The 15000-nt window shown below is 44.8% G+C and overlaps 2 protein-coding genes across 3 annotated transcripts in view; one reads left to right on the forward strand and one right to left on the reverse strand.

The window, feature by feature from the left end:
• The window catches only part of LOC134447726 (cytosolic 5'-nucleotidase 1A), a 3729-nt gene extending 1812 nt beyond the window's left edge, over positions 1-1917 (forward strand). For both annotated transcript variants that reach the window (XM_063197340.1, XM_063197341.1), the window contains exon 7: positions 947-1917. In XM_063197340.1, the coding sequence (XP_063053410.1) occupies positions 947-1222 (276 nt within the window). In that variant the 3' untranslated portion in view covers positions 1223-1917. The remainder of the gene's footprint in view (positions 1-946) is intronic.
• A 263-nt stretch (positions 1918-2180) lies between these two features.
• The window catches only part of LOC134447725 (ras association domain-containing protein 8), a 22985-nt gene continuing 10165 nt past the window's right edge, over positions 2181-15000 (reverse strand). The window contains exons 2-6 of the mRNA XM_063197339.1: positions 13038-13362; positions 10769-11712; positions 9866-10003; positions 7582-7729; positions 2181-4496 (exon numbers count right to left, since the gene is read on the reverse strand). Coding sequence (XP_063053409.1) covers positions 4375-4496; positions 7582-7729; positions 9866-10003; positions 10769-11712; positions 13038-13140 — 1455 coding nt within the window. The 5' untranslated portion in view covers positions 13141-13362 and the 3' untranslated portion in view covers positions 2181-4374. The remainder of the gene's footprint in view (positions 4497-7581; positions 7730-9865; positions 10004-10768; positions 11713-13037; positions 13363-15000) is intronic.

Raw genomic sequence — 15000 nt, forward strand, 5'->3', positions numbered from 1 at the left:
CAATATTGTAATGTAAAGTCTGATAGTCAGGGATGTTGGTAATGTTATATCAGTGTTGTTATGATGTATAGTGGTGATGTAGTGCAAAGAGTGAATAGGTCCGTCTGCATGAAGAGGCTACCATGTGACTCCTTATGTGCATTTTTTCCTCTTCATTTAGGACATATGGACCCCTTTACCCTAGCCATTACAGAACATGTACTCCATATTCTACAGCCATTATTGCACATGCAACACAGCCAGTGTATTGTGCACCTAAGGGTTGTGTCCTTTATATCTGAACAAGGACAGTAGCCGTGATATTTTGGGTTTGCATGCCCACGGGGACCTCGGTTCGAGTCCGGACGGGATCATTTCCTGCCCCTGCCCCTGCCCCATCTCTCTCCCAATCGTTTCCCGTCTACTCTCATACTGTCCTGTAATAATAAAGGCCAAAAAGCCCCAAAAAATACTAAAAAAAAAACAAAACCTGGAGGCTATTCCTGAGCAAAATGATGAGCATCCTTTGTTCCGATTGAGACCAATCTATACACCTAAAGGTCTTTAAGGTTTAATATATCCATACATAGTCAAGCTATGGTATTTGTAAGTAACAGTATCTGATGGCCAGGGTCATACTGAGGGGACATGGCCATTTGAAGGCTGTATCTGGTTGTCTCTAGTTGTGTCTTCAAACTAAAGCTGGAGGTGCTGCTGGTAAAAATTTTATACCATTCCTTGGTTTGACAAGTGGGCTGGCCTCCCAAACTTTGGAGGGTCTCATTTCAACACCGTTAGAGGTCGGATGCTAAAACTTGGTATTCTTTCAGGTGGCATCAAAGGGTAGGCCTACCTGTCTGTGAAATATTGGGCACATCGAAATGGCTCATCTGGGAAGATTCTAGGGAATCTTGTGAATCGATGAGATGACCCCAATCTGTCCTATGCTTTGTGTCTGCCTATACAGGCCTCCATGACAGAGTTTGCCTCGGCGATCGCAGAGATGAGGAAGTGTTTCGACAGAGAAGACAGCCCCCTGCGTGTAGCGCTGATGACTGTCCTAGGCACCAGGAACGAGATGGCCAGCGCCCTGCTGACGGCCCGGGACTGGGGCCTGGAGGTGGACGAGGCCTACTGTCTGGCCGGGGCCCCCCATGCTCCACTCCTCAGCTGCATCCAGCCTCATATTCTCTGCTATGACGGACTGTACAATGTAACTGAGATGGTCCCTGCGTTGTCCTGAGGATGGGAGGAAATTACTTACTGGGAGCGCTGGAGGTTTCTTCAGTGCATTGCACTTCGTGGGAATGGTGTACAAATCTTACAGGTTATACTACATTAGGTGTTTTGGGACCTATTAAATGGTTCAGAATTATGTTTATACTTTGTGTGCCAAATGTCATGAATACCATAGTGCAGCTGACCCATATGGTGTACTATATATTATGGTGTTAGTTGGTGCTATCATATTACATATTTTATGAAAACGATTAGGTTTGTGTTTACAGGCAACATATTTTTGAACATTTCTAGAGTTGCTGGTTTTGATTAATAATCAAATTACTTTATTTTAACTGTAACTAAATCAGTTAAAAAAGCAGGTAACAGGTAATTAAACATAGAAAGTACATCTCAATGTTACACCAATAGATACAGTATTTTCCAGTGAAACCAAAGAGTCTTTAAGGCAATGTAAGCTTAACTTTATGAAATGCAGCTTGAAAAAATCTACATTATTTTGACTCGCAATGGCGATGTACATAAAATATACAAAGGAAATGCACAAAATGGATTAACCATGCAGTCATGGGTTGCTTTGGCAAAAATTACAACATACATACATGACTCAAAAAAGATGACAAACTGTATAATACATTGATGGTGTAACCCATATACACCTAATTAAACATTGCTATGCATACAATATCACTTGAAGAAGTTGTGTGTGTGAATGTGTACCAACAGCGGCAGAGTTGTATGAAGTAGAAGTAGAAGTACACTTACAGATGTAATTAAAACACTGGTAGTATGATATTACTGTACAAGGTTGAAACAATTTAATACCATACCACTAGTGCTGTAATCACATTTGTTAGAGTACTTCTACTTTATACAACTCTGAACAGAGCTCACTGACCTTTAAAAGAGCTATGGACTGATTTGACCTTCTCCAAAACTTGGATTGTCTAGCAGCACTGACTCAACAGATGACGTGCTGACATGCTGCCGAGGTGAAAATCAACTCAGCCAAACTCCTCCCCAGATCAGAGACATGTTGCAGTGAACAGAATACCACTAGATAGATCACTGATGCCATACCCTCATACTAATTTTATTCATACAGAAGGTCTGGACCGTCCGAACTGAGAAACAATTAGTGGTAAGAGGGCGTAACATGGAAAGGACATTTTTTTTTGACTGAAGTGCTTAAGTCTGCCAAGTCCATTCTAGGCAAGCACATCTGCACAGTATACAGCAGTCTGGAGGACCATCCAAGTGAATGGCAGACACACATCAAATGCATCGCTCAATAACACAACTGTTGCACTTTTTCTATACTTGCATGATTCAATAGGCACAGCAGTGACATCACTGTCACAAAACACATGACACATTGAATTGTTACAGCTATATAAAACAGATCCTGCATTAAGGAACACATTTTCATATCGGACTTACTGATTTCTGACCTGGTGGCGTTAATACTGCAGTGGTTAGGAATCTTACCTTGTTTCCCAAATTAATAACAGACATAAAACACAGCCCTCCAGCTGTACATTCTTCAGTAATCTCAATAATATTTCTGAGCAACACTGGTTACAATAGCATATAAGGCACTGAATGGGCTTTTTTTTGTTTCAGGCTGATTATAACAACCGTGACAATATGTAGAATTGAACACAGAGCTAACCAAACACATTCTTTATCGCTGATAAACTGCAACTATGCAGTCAGAGTATTCCAAGAACCTGGTTAAAGGGCAACTCCTGCCAATTTCAATGTGCTGTTGTATTGCTCACGCTACCCTTGGCTTGTCAGTACCCAGTTTTTGGCCCAGCCCTCTCTGAGATATGAGCTATTCTAATGGGGCAACTTTTGTTTACATTTTTTTTAAAAATGAGCATAGGCCTACTCCAAATATTTCCCCAAAAGGTATCGTTAGAATAGCTCTTATCTCGGAAAGGGCTGAGCCAAAAAATGCGGCGTCACCGGGTACTGACAAGTCAAGGGTAGTGTGAGCAAAACAACAGCACATTGAAATTGGCAGGAGTTGCCCTTTAAGTAGTAATCCAGGTTGAGGTAGCGGTAAATCATCTAATACAAGAGCCTGGAATCTTTATTTTCTAAACAAAATGACCCCTGTGGGTTTGTCTATTTGTAGATTTACCACTTCATGCAGGTTAACTTATCCAGGTTTATCACTTAACCATAGTTCATGGAATACTCTGGTATGGCTCACAGATAGAAACAGTAACACTTTTCTGTCTTTGGCATGAATTTGTTATTAGAAGGAAATCTATACACAGAAGAACATCACATTTACACCGTCAAACACTTCTGAGGGTAAATGAGAGGGTAGTTTCTCCTCGCAAAGTCTTACCTCCTCCCTCTACAACATTATTTGGTCTGCATCAAAAGAACATCATCGGAACTCTTCTTTGTTGATCTACATTATATGTATATTATATATATTTTTAATAAAAACATTACTGAAGTAATTCTACCCTATGTTCTGAAATAGTCAATTGCACATGTACTTTGAAAGTCTCAGTATGAACGGCTGAGAAGAGAGTGGTTTGTCAAGAAAAAGCTTCTGGTTTGTTTAGAAAGCATCTGGTAACAAAGAAACCCCCCAGTGTTAGCACTGTATGCGCTCAGTCACCTCCAGCTGTGGTGGAGCCGAACAATATGCTATAGTCAGTCCATGAAGAAAACGTAAATAGTACAGCGGAACAAAATAGCATGATTTACAGGGTAGTAGTGAGATGTCCTTCTCCATACCAGACTCTCCACTCACTGCATGCAGTGAGTGAACATCTGAAACATTAAGATTTCAAAAGGCTGGGCATTGAGTTTTTTTAACATCACCTTCAGAGAACTGGGAGGTTGGAGTTGCTTGTGGTGTTGCAGCGATGGATGTTGTCATTGAGAGGACATTTACTCATAGATGTCCTTTGTCATGGAGAGGACAGTTACTTGTAGATGTCCTTTGTCATGGAGAGGACAGTTACTTGTAGCTGTCTTCTACCATAGAGAGGACAGTTACTCATAGATGTCCTTTGTCATGGAGAGGACAGTTACACGTAGATGTCCTTTGTCATGGAGAGCTTGTAGACATCCTTTGTCATGGAGGGGAGAGTTGAGCGTAGACGCCCTTTGTCATGGAGGGGAGAGTTAGACGTAGATACCCTCTGGATTTAAGGCCGACCTCAGACCACTCTGGAGGACCCGCAGATGCCCTGGCATGGGGTTGGCCACGCCAGGCCGCTTCAGGGATCCAGACAAGGCAGCAAAGTCTAAGGACAAACGGAGAAAGACAGGTTTAATGATGTATCGTGCATTGTGAAGGGACATTTCATAGTCCAACAGGATGATATTGGAATCTGCAGGACTTGACACACAAATTGATGTAGTGAACCAGACAGGTAAATTTGGAAGTTAGGGGAGGACTTCATACCTTCAATTCATAATAAAAGGCTAACTGGTTTAGCAGTGTAATGATACAAACTTGAATGTTCAAACTATATGATTGAGAACAATACACACATTTAACTTGGTCACAAATAGTTCTCAAACATCATTTGTTAGTAATGTTGCATCCCAAAGTTAATCTAAAAAAAAATTGCTCTCACTACTCTATAGTCAGATTATAAACAGTAAATAGTTTCTTTTGGTAGTTTAGTTTCGTTTTCTATATTTTTTAATTGCAGGTAGGTACAGATCCATGTTTAACCACTGGGTGTCAGCTGAGAGCAAAGGCACAGCTGCTGGTGGTACGTCGCTTGAACAACAATGACATCACCTGATATAAAACACATTTCCTGCCAGCCCATTAGAAGCCAGGGATCAGAAACACCAGAGACGCTTCCTGACTTAATGACAGTGTTTGGGTTTATACTGGGGGCAGTTAGGCCTATGACTTCTATGTTTCAGGAAACAAACCAAACACAGCCTATATCCCCATGGCCAACCGGCTTTATTTTATTTGGTAGGAAACTAACGGCTGTTTATAGCACAGTGAGCACACACACGCAAAAAAACATGAGGAAAAATTCAATATAGTAATCTCCGGAGCTAGATCTTCTCTGACTTTGAACAGGCCTCCTTCTTTCATGTCAGTTGAGTCTCTCTCTCTCTTTCTCTCTCTCTCTGTCTCTCACCGTCTCCCTCTCTCTTTCCCTCTCTCTCTCTCTGCTTCTATATATCTTTATTTAATCTGCCCTCATCCCTCTTTCATGTCTCTTCAAGTCAATCAGAGCAAGTGCTCTGTGTCTCAGCTGAGGACCGGGGAGGCGAGTGACCGTTTCCTGGCAGCCGTTGCCGGAGAGACCAGAAGTGACACGGGAGGAGGCGGGACACGTGCGGTGCTTTGGCGGGAGAGCTAACTCTCTCAGCAGAGGGACAGCGGGAGGTTTTGGCAGAGAAGAATGGCTCTCTTGATATGAACCGACGCCGCCACAAACAAGCACAGATTGAGCAGACTTCCTGTAGGTGTGTGTCGTCGTGTGTGCGCTTGTGTGAGTCAGAGCAGTCAATGTGGGCTGTGGGCTGTGCTTTAGCTGTACCTTGCTTCGATATCTCTTCAGAATTACATGGCCCACTTTGTGTACACAAGTAACCTTGACGGATACTCTAGTCTACTCTACGGATACTAGCTTTTAAGCCTTTATACGTAGTACAAGAACATATGGTCACAGAAATCGATCATTCTGTCTCACACTTGTGTCCTGAGATGACTCCATGACTGTCCTCAGCTCGCACACTGTGTCAGCAAATATATCCAGCTACAATAACAAAGAGGCTTGACAAAGACACCGCCAAATGACGGGGGTTTGCATGCAGACCCCAGGGACTGGACTCAACACAATGCCTTGTGTTTGCAGTAAATTTAAGTGTTACACAATTTGATTGGTCAATTCTCACCAGGACACACATCCTGTTTGTGTAAATAAATTTGGTTACATAAGCCACTGCAGATACTCTCAGCAAGTGGTCCGAGCTTAGCTTGTATGCATAATATCCACATGGTTGATTGTGTGTGTACTTGGGGTGTAGATAATAATCGATATGTATCGATGCATCGATCCTACGGCTGACAATCGAATCGAATAGTACCGTATCGTTGGGCATTGAGTATTGAAAAGAATTGAATTGCTGGCCCCTGCCCAGTGCCCTAGCTCCATAACATAAAAGACGTGGAAAAGTAATTGGAAAAAAATCAAATAGAATAGTATCGTATTCTAAGCCCCCCACATTTGGGCTTGCATGCCCACAGGGACTCATTTCCCGACCCTGCCCCATCTCTCTCTCCCAATGGTTTCCTGTCTCCTCTCATACTATCCTATAATAATAAAGGCCAAAAAGCCCCTAAAAATACTTAAAAAAAAAGAATAGTATCGTATTGTGGGGCATTCTCAAGTATCGGAAATAATCTAACCGATACCTTAAGAAATCGATATCAAATCATAATGTCATGGAAGCTTTACAGCCATAGTGTGCACAGCACACGTGAGAGATCCATACTGAGGGATCCATCCATACTATTCCACATATAGTACAATAGTACATTTTCTATGGTCAATTCAACACTAGGTACAACGTGCCATAATTTAAATTTCCAGGAAAAGACATTTTTAGCTGCAAAACTTACTCTACTTTGGTTATACAAGTAAATATTAGTTTATTACTTAGTAAATATTCGTGAAAAGATCACATTTGACAATAGACAGCACAGTTTCAATGAGCAGCATAGTTGCAATACCTACTCTGGCCACCATCCTACACAGTGTACCTTTAAAGAGACAGATGTAATACACTTTGGATTGGTCCTACTCTTTAGTGGCCAAAAACATTACTGTGTACGTATGTGTAAGTGTACTATGGGCAGCTGTGGCTTAATGGTTACAAAGCTGGGCTTGGTATAAAGCTGGGCTTGGTTACAAAGCTGGACTTTCACCAGTCAGAGGCATAGGGACAGTCTCCTGCACTAGGGACAGTCAACTACAGCCTCATCCATGGTTGATGTGCCCTTGAATTAGACACCTAACCCAACATTGCTCCAGGGACTCCAACCAATTCCCAATGACTAAATAAGTGTAAGATGCATTGTATGCTGCTGGACAACTTAATTTCCTTCGGGATCAGTGCAGTTATTGTACTGTACTCTACTCTATTCTAAAAGCATCTGGCAAGTCCTCGATTGTAAGCTGCTTTGGTTAAACATCGTCTGCCAAATGCAATGCAATGTAATGTAGTGCTAAGTGTAATATAACATGTATGTGTGGAAAGACTCAGTGAAGGCTTCAGTGAATTCTGCTGTGGTGGTGCTGGTGGAAGTGGTGGGGCTGGTGCTGCTGCTAGTGGTGGTGGTAGGGGGTGTACCTGTGCTCTCGGTAGCCAGGCCTCCCTCCTCCTCCTCGCTGGGCTCCACGGGCAGCACCGTGACCTTGGTGCCGGTCTGCTGGATGAACTGCTGCAGGTTGACCTGCCTCAGCTCCTTGGTCAGCTGTTCCAGCTCCTGCTGCTTGTCCTGCTTGTGCATGCAGGGGAGGGAAGGGAGTGATGGAGTTATAGGAGGCAGCTTATGGCTGTAGTTCCTACTGTACATCTGGGCTGAGTGGGTGGGGGGCGGAGTAATGAATGAGGTTTAATGGAGTTTAACATGATTCATCATTCGCCATCTCTTCTCCTTCAACTTCCCCCTCCTTGATTGTCCTTGAGTTTTTTTTTATTTGGAGTAGTGAAGTGTGTGTGTGTGTGTGTGTGTGTGTGTGTGTGTGTGTGTGTGTGTGTGTGTGTGTGTGTGTGTGTGTGTGTGTGTGTGTGTGTGTGTGTGTGTGTGTGTGTGTGTGTGTGTGTGTGTGTGTGTGTGTGTGTGTGTGTGTGTGTGCCTGTGTGTGTGTGTGTGTGATGCAGAAAAAGAGAGACAGAAGGCGCATTGCGTTCAGACTGACAGAACCATGCTGTTGCCCATTCCCGCACCAAATCTTGAACCGTCCGCCGCAAAAGTTGGTTCACAATTTGAACTGAAAAATACTTGGCTTTTGTCTGCAAACTGTGATGACAACCTGGACATCAGCAGGTTCATCTGGGTAAGAAATTGCCACATACGGAGAAGTTCAGAGCCCAGTATGAACGCGGGAGGTTCAGGCGTTTAATTCAGAACGTAACTGGTGCGGGAACAGGCATCAGCACCGTTCTGGTCGGCCTGAAAACACGAAGAGAGAAAGAGTGAATGTACTGTATGTTCCTGTGTATGTGTGTGCGTGCACATTTGAGTGTTAATTGGCTTGAGTGTGTATGTTCACATGTTTGTGAATCTGTGTGATTTCCTGTGTTGTGTTTGTATGAATATGCATGAATGTGCACGGCTGTGTATGTGTGAGTCACGGATGGAAACTCACAGCAGTTCCCAGCCAAATACTGGGGTGCATTTCTCGAAACCATAGTTGCTAACTACATTAGCTACTTTGTTGTTTGCAATGCAATTACCCATTGGGAACAACTGAAGTTGCTAACTGGCTAACAACTACGGTTTTGAGAAACGGACCCCTGGGAAGATATGGAAGTGGCTGATACATGTCCAGCACAAAAATAGGCATGTTCTCTTCGGTTCCTGGTGAATCTTACCATCTATGTTTCAGTGGCTGCGACACATTTACATCTTGTTGAGTTGATTTTCAAGGCGAGTGGAATGTGTAGGGCAGGGGTGGGCAATTATTTTGGGCCAAGGGCCGCATTGGGTTTAGAAAGTTGACCAAAGGGCTGGATGTAGTAGGCAACTTGCCCGTGCCAATAATAAAAAATGGTGTACGCCAACATAATTAACCATTGTCAGTTATACCCTTCCTACTGATTGTATCCAGATGTAGACTTAGTAATCTTAGGTTTCCAAGACCCTTGTTTTAGGTAGCCAATATAAGAATGAATGACCATATGAATTTGCATTTTTTTTCTTGGAAAGGCTCTGAGGGCCGCATGAAATGGCTGAGCGGGCCTGAGTTTGCCCACGTCTGGTGTAGGGCATATGATAAGATATAGTCCCATCCCTGGAATTGTCCAAACAAGATTTTATGACTATCCAAGGCTAGTGTGTGAAGGCCTTTTTGCATGACGTGGTTGTGTGTGTGTCTGTGTGTCTGTGTCTGTGACTGCGTGTGATAAGGTGGGCGGGCGGTGTGTGTGTGTGTGGGGGGGGTTGGGGGGGGAGCGTTGGAGGTGAGTATGAGTGGCAATCTGTGTATGTATGTGTGGAATTGTGCAAAGGTGTGTTGCATGATTTTTAGTGTTTGCGTGAAGAGTTGCAAATTGCGGGAAGAGTGGCAAAGTGTGCCTTGTATGTGTGTGGAAATGTGCAGGAATGAGTGTTTGCTCAGTATTGTGTGAAGTGGGTATGTGTGTGGCAATGTATACCTAGTATGTGTGGAGGTTTGCAAGAATGTGTTTGTATTTAATTCTGGGTATGTGAATGTTTCTGTGTGCGTAGAATTACATGTAAAGCAAATGTGTGTGGCAAAATGTTAAGAGAAGTATACAAGGATGAGTTTGGGATTTATTTTCAATGAGTGTGTGCGACCGTGTGTGTGTGTGTGTGTGTGTGTGTGTGTGTGTGTGTGTGTGTGTGTGTGTGTGTGTGTGTGTGTGTGTGTGTGTGTGTGTTCCTCACCTGCAGCCTCTTGCTACACTGTCCTATGGAGCGCTCCACAGCCCTGCAGCTGCTCTCCAGCTGGGTCGAGTGCTGCGTCTGCGCCTTCAGCTCCAGAGACATGCGCTGCAGACGTGCTCTCAGCTCCTCCTCACTCACCTGGCCAAGGCAGAACACATATAAGTACATCACACAAGTGAGTACACCCCTCACATTTTTTGCAGAGTTGTGAGTATACCTATTCATAGGACAAGATTAAAGAAATTTCACTTCGGCACAATGATTAGTAGTGACCTGTTAAAAATATATATCTGTTTAAATTTGTTGTTCACTCACAAAAAAATCTAAATACAGCCATTAACGTTTTACAACATGTAACAAAAGTGAGTACGCCTTAGATTAAAATCCTGTAGAGAGGGTCTGAGAAGGGTTGTTGGCCCTTGTTGGCCCGTAACGTCTGGAAATTAAAAGGGATTAAAAGGGAAGTCATCGGTTTGCGTTTCAACCTTTCTTTACATTGAACTTTTACAATTTGGCTATAATAGATTGGTGTGAGATTTGAATGAAATCCTATGGAGAGAGTATCATGATCTGCTTCAGTAGTCACAGTGCATGTTGACATGCATGTTTATTTTAGGTGTAATTCAGATTTCCAATGTTGACGGCATTCATGCATCCCCAAACCATGTCAGTCCCATGTCAAACCATGACTAGCCAGGTGATACACTTTAAAAAAAAAATTCACCACACATGCTTGACAAAATCTAAATCAAGGATATGGATCACTGGAACTGTGTCGTGTGGTCTGAAGAGAGTTGGACTTTTCTATCAGCCAAACTGAAATTTCACCAGCATTTTGCCGGTTGGCTGGTGTTAATTTCGAGCCCATTACGGTAATATAACGCAGTCTCCAGTCCCCATTACCTTCTGCATCTCCTTCTGCTCCTTGTGCAGCCTCTCGGCCTCCAGGCCGGCCTCCACGCTCTGCAGCCGGCTCACCCTCTGCCTCAGCTCGCCGTCGCAATTCTCCACGCGGCCCCTCATCTCCTGTAGCCTCTCCTCCAGCTGCCGCTCACTCTCCCGCTCGATCTCCAGCTCGCTCGCCCAGAACTCCTCCTCCTCCATCTCCGCCTCGCTCCTGCGCAGGCGCTTCTCCAGCCTAGAGATCTCCTCCGACCTCGCCGCCAGGACCGCAGGGTCGCTACAGCCACCACTGCCGCCGCCACTGCCCGCACCACCGCCACCTCCTCCAACGACGATGCTGTTGCACTGGTCTCTCTGGGCCCAAGTCCGGAGCTCCATGTCATAGGCCTCCATGCGGCTGCGGAGGAAGCTCATCTTCTCCGCCTGCAGGCGCACCAACTGGGCCAGGTCGTCAGCGCGGCTCCCCGACAGATGCAGCGTGCCGGACGGGGGGAAGTGTCCGTTGCTCAGCCCGTAGGCCCGGCGGTGGTGCTGCTTTAGCTCCCCGCCGTCGCTCACAGGGCCACCACCTGGCAGCCGGCCGCTACCACCACCACCACCACCAGCTGTGCCACTTAGGATGTCCCTCAGTCCCCGCGGGGCACCTCCGAAGGTGAGCGACTTGCGGCGAGGTTCCCGGCGGCGCAGCGAGAGGCTGCCCTGCGGCCTGAACTTGGCCATGGGCGGCAGGCTCTGCCGGTGGGGGCCTCGCTCGGGCAGCCTGGAGCACGGGCCCTCCGAGGGGGGCCGCTCGGCTAGGGAGGGCCCCGTCCTGTGCAGGATGAGCTGCACGTCCCCGGCGTACTGGCCCCAGGTGTTCAGCGAGGCCACGGGGCTCTCGTGAGGGGCCAGGAAGCGCTCTGTGTCCCGCCATTTCTCAATCAGCGTGTACCTTCCCGTGCGCCCTGTGGAGAGGATGCACCGGTTAGGCTTTTGGGCTTTCCCCTCATATCCCTACACAGATAATTCAAAGAATAGAATAGAATAGAATAGAATAGAATAGAATAGAATAGAATAGACACAACAGAACACAACATAATAGATAAACGGTAATTAAATAACAAAATAATCTGTTATCTGTCATATCAGCAATTCAATGACTTCAATGCCTTCAATGACTCATTTGGGTCTGGTTGTTGTTAAAATGCAATTCGACTGTAATTATGATATCTGAAGATCAGGGAAGATCAAAGGAACAGGAAATAATTTTGTGAGTCAAAGACTGTGAGTACATCTACTGCTAAAATAGGTGTTATTTTAAAACCCTCATGTTCTTGGCTGAAGTTTTCTTGTCCTCTAAAACTGAAGGACTTAAAAAGGCAACATTTTTTTCAAACAAACTTTCCCATTAAGACGTGTGAGTAAGTGTGGACTTTTGAAATAGCAACGGGGTGTCTCAGCGAGACCGCCTTCCTGAGTTAGAGTTAGAGTTAGGGGATGACTCAGATTTTCCATCTCAGCTGGAGCTCGCGGCTCTGTTTCTCTTACTTTGAGTGGGAGAGGGGGGCACATAATCGTATTTGGGCCAGAACCACAGTTTCAGTTGAGCTCAACTTTCCCCCTGATCTTATAGACGACCGCAGACGCTGCGGATGATGATGACGAAGATGATGATGATGATAGCTTTCCACTACTATTACGGTCTCGCATTTGGAATATGGCTCAGAGGGCTGCCTTGCTTCGCCAAAACATTATCTAAACGGTAACTGAATCAAGTACCAGAATTAATAATGCTGCTTATGTTGTAGGAAAGTTTTATGTGTTTAAAAGGCTATAACTTTTGATACGGCAACAGTAGAATCTGGCCTAAAACACTGACCAAAGCCATGGTGATTTTTCACTTAATGTCATTCACATAAAATCACTTTCAAAAGCATACACTCATCCCATTTTGTTAAAATAAAAATAAAAAAGTCTGTAAGACAACATCACCCACAGCATTAATGACCAATGCCCATGCAGTACGTAAAGAAAAGTACAAATCAGTCACAGAGCAGACAAATACTTTCACACAGTAAAACAACACAGTGTTTTTTTTCAACACTCTGAGTGAATTAACATCTTCTAGAGTGTATTTGGTCCTAATCTCAGAGTACCCTCTAAGTGTTGGAATAACACTGCATTTTTTTTTAAATGCAGACTGCCATTTTTGGTTGAGATAAAGCCAATGCCATAGACCACAAAAACACACAGAAACTACCGTTTGGGCTCTCTCTCAGCATTACATTACCTATAGCTTGGGCCAGAGCAATGACCACCTCCTGGCAAGTTGTAGCCTCCGTGACACCGCAGACGACGCGCTGGATGCCGTCCACCCAGACTTTGAGCTCCATCCTGGGTCAGGGCAGTGTGGGTTTTCCCCCCTCATTGCCTCATGGTGTCGGTCAAGGACCCCAAGAGCTGTGCCAGCAGCCCCCCTTCTCCCTCTCTCTTCCTCCTTCCTCTTGCGCTTCCTCTGGCCAGCGATGGGAGACGGGACCAAGGATGTGTCAGCCGGGCGGCAGCAGCAGCAGCAGCAGCAGCAGTGGCGGCGGCAGTGGTGACGGGAGCAGCAACTGGTAAAGTGGAGGAGTCATGCAAGTCGTCATTGGCAAACATGTTGTTACTCATTAATTTGGGGGTGGGGGGTCGTCTTACGTTCACATCTCCAGGGATGGGCCATTTCCTTTAAAAGCCTCTAGAAGGCACATTGGACGTTTTTGGTGTGTCTAGCCATGTAGCTGGAAATTGTTTCCTTTTAAGAGAGAATCTGCACTCGTGATATAGGCTGTGTAACTTAACTGTGATGAATGTTACTTGCAGGGCTCTAAATTAACACCAGCCAACCAGCCAAATGCTAGTGAAATTTCAGTTTGGCTGGTAGAAAAGACCAACTAACTAGCCACTTTGATCCATTAGAGAGTGTGTGTTTGACTAATAAGCTTAGCATATACTACCCATTTTGGCTGGTGATGATTTTTTTGTTATTATTATTTAGAGCCCTGGTTACTTGCAATGTTAACTGCACTGTATGTACAGTATTTCTGTGGACTGCGTTTCTCTGAACGTCACTGTATGTACAGTATTTCTGCCACTGTCATAACAGTGTGTCCATGCTGGTGACAGAGGACTGAACTGGTGTCCTCGTGAAGCATAAACAAGGTCGACAACAGCTTTTCCCCTCCGCTGCTTCACCTTTCACGCTGCTTTACTGGCAGAGTTGAAGGGAAGCTGCTGTTAGACACACAGCACTACCAGGCCCTGGCTGACTGTGTCAGTTAAAACTGTGAAGTTACATCATCTGATTTCCCACTAGTTCTAAGGCCTGGTATACAAATATGCCGGATGATGAACTCTGGGTATGAGCTTGATTATGTCTGGGTTTTTCTCTTTGTGTTTTATCTCGCTCCAAAACCCGGTTAGGGTATTTTTAAACAAATTGCTTATGCGTGTCAGCTTTGTGAATTGACTGTTTGCTTCATTTACAACAAATGGGTTGCTATGGCGTTCATGTTCAACGGAGCATGTAGCTGAGGAAGGGGGGAAAAACAACTTGCACAACAAAACACAATAGAGAAGAGAGCTCATCTGTCCCTGGGTAACAAATGTGCTTTATTATTGTGCATCATGACATCCACCTTCCTATTCAGGAAGCATTTTCTTTTAAAAGGAAACCGCTCAGCAGTCCGAACAACAGACCTCTGTAAGGCTTTCGGCTGCACATTCAACACTTCCTTCCTGACATTTCCTTTAGGATTTAAGTCACACACACACACACACACACACACACACACACACACACACACACACACACACACACACACACACACACACACACACACACACACACACACACACACACACACACACACAAACACACACACACACACACACACACACACACACACACACACACACACACACACACAACAATGAGACTTTCTTGAAAGAGAGCAAACACCTCCCTGTTTTCAACGGTTTTCATCATCATCATCACTCACTTCATTCGTCTGTACTGCACAAGCCGACGCAGACGCAAACAAGAGCTACAGGACTAGAGAGAGTGACTTCAAAAATATGCACACAGTCGCATAAAAAAACCTTGCCTCTATTTATAGGTGAGGCCGAGCGGAGGAGGGGAGGAGAATAGGTGCGAGAAAAAAAGAAAGAAAAAAAAAAACAGTTGGCTGAGGTGGACAAAACCTGCTGAGAAA

The sequence above is a fragment of the Engraulis encrasicolus genome, chromosome 4, assembly GCF_034702125.1.
Source record: "Engraulis encrasicolus isolate BLACKSEA-1 chromosome 4, IST_EnEncr_1.0, whole genome shotgun sequence".
NCBI lineage: Eukaryota > Metazoa > Chordata > Actinopteri > Clupeiformes > Engraulidae > Engraulis > Engraulis encrasicolus.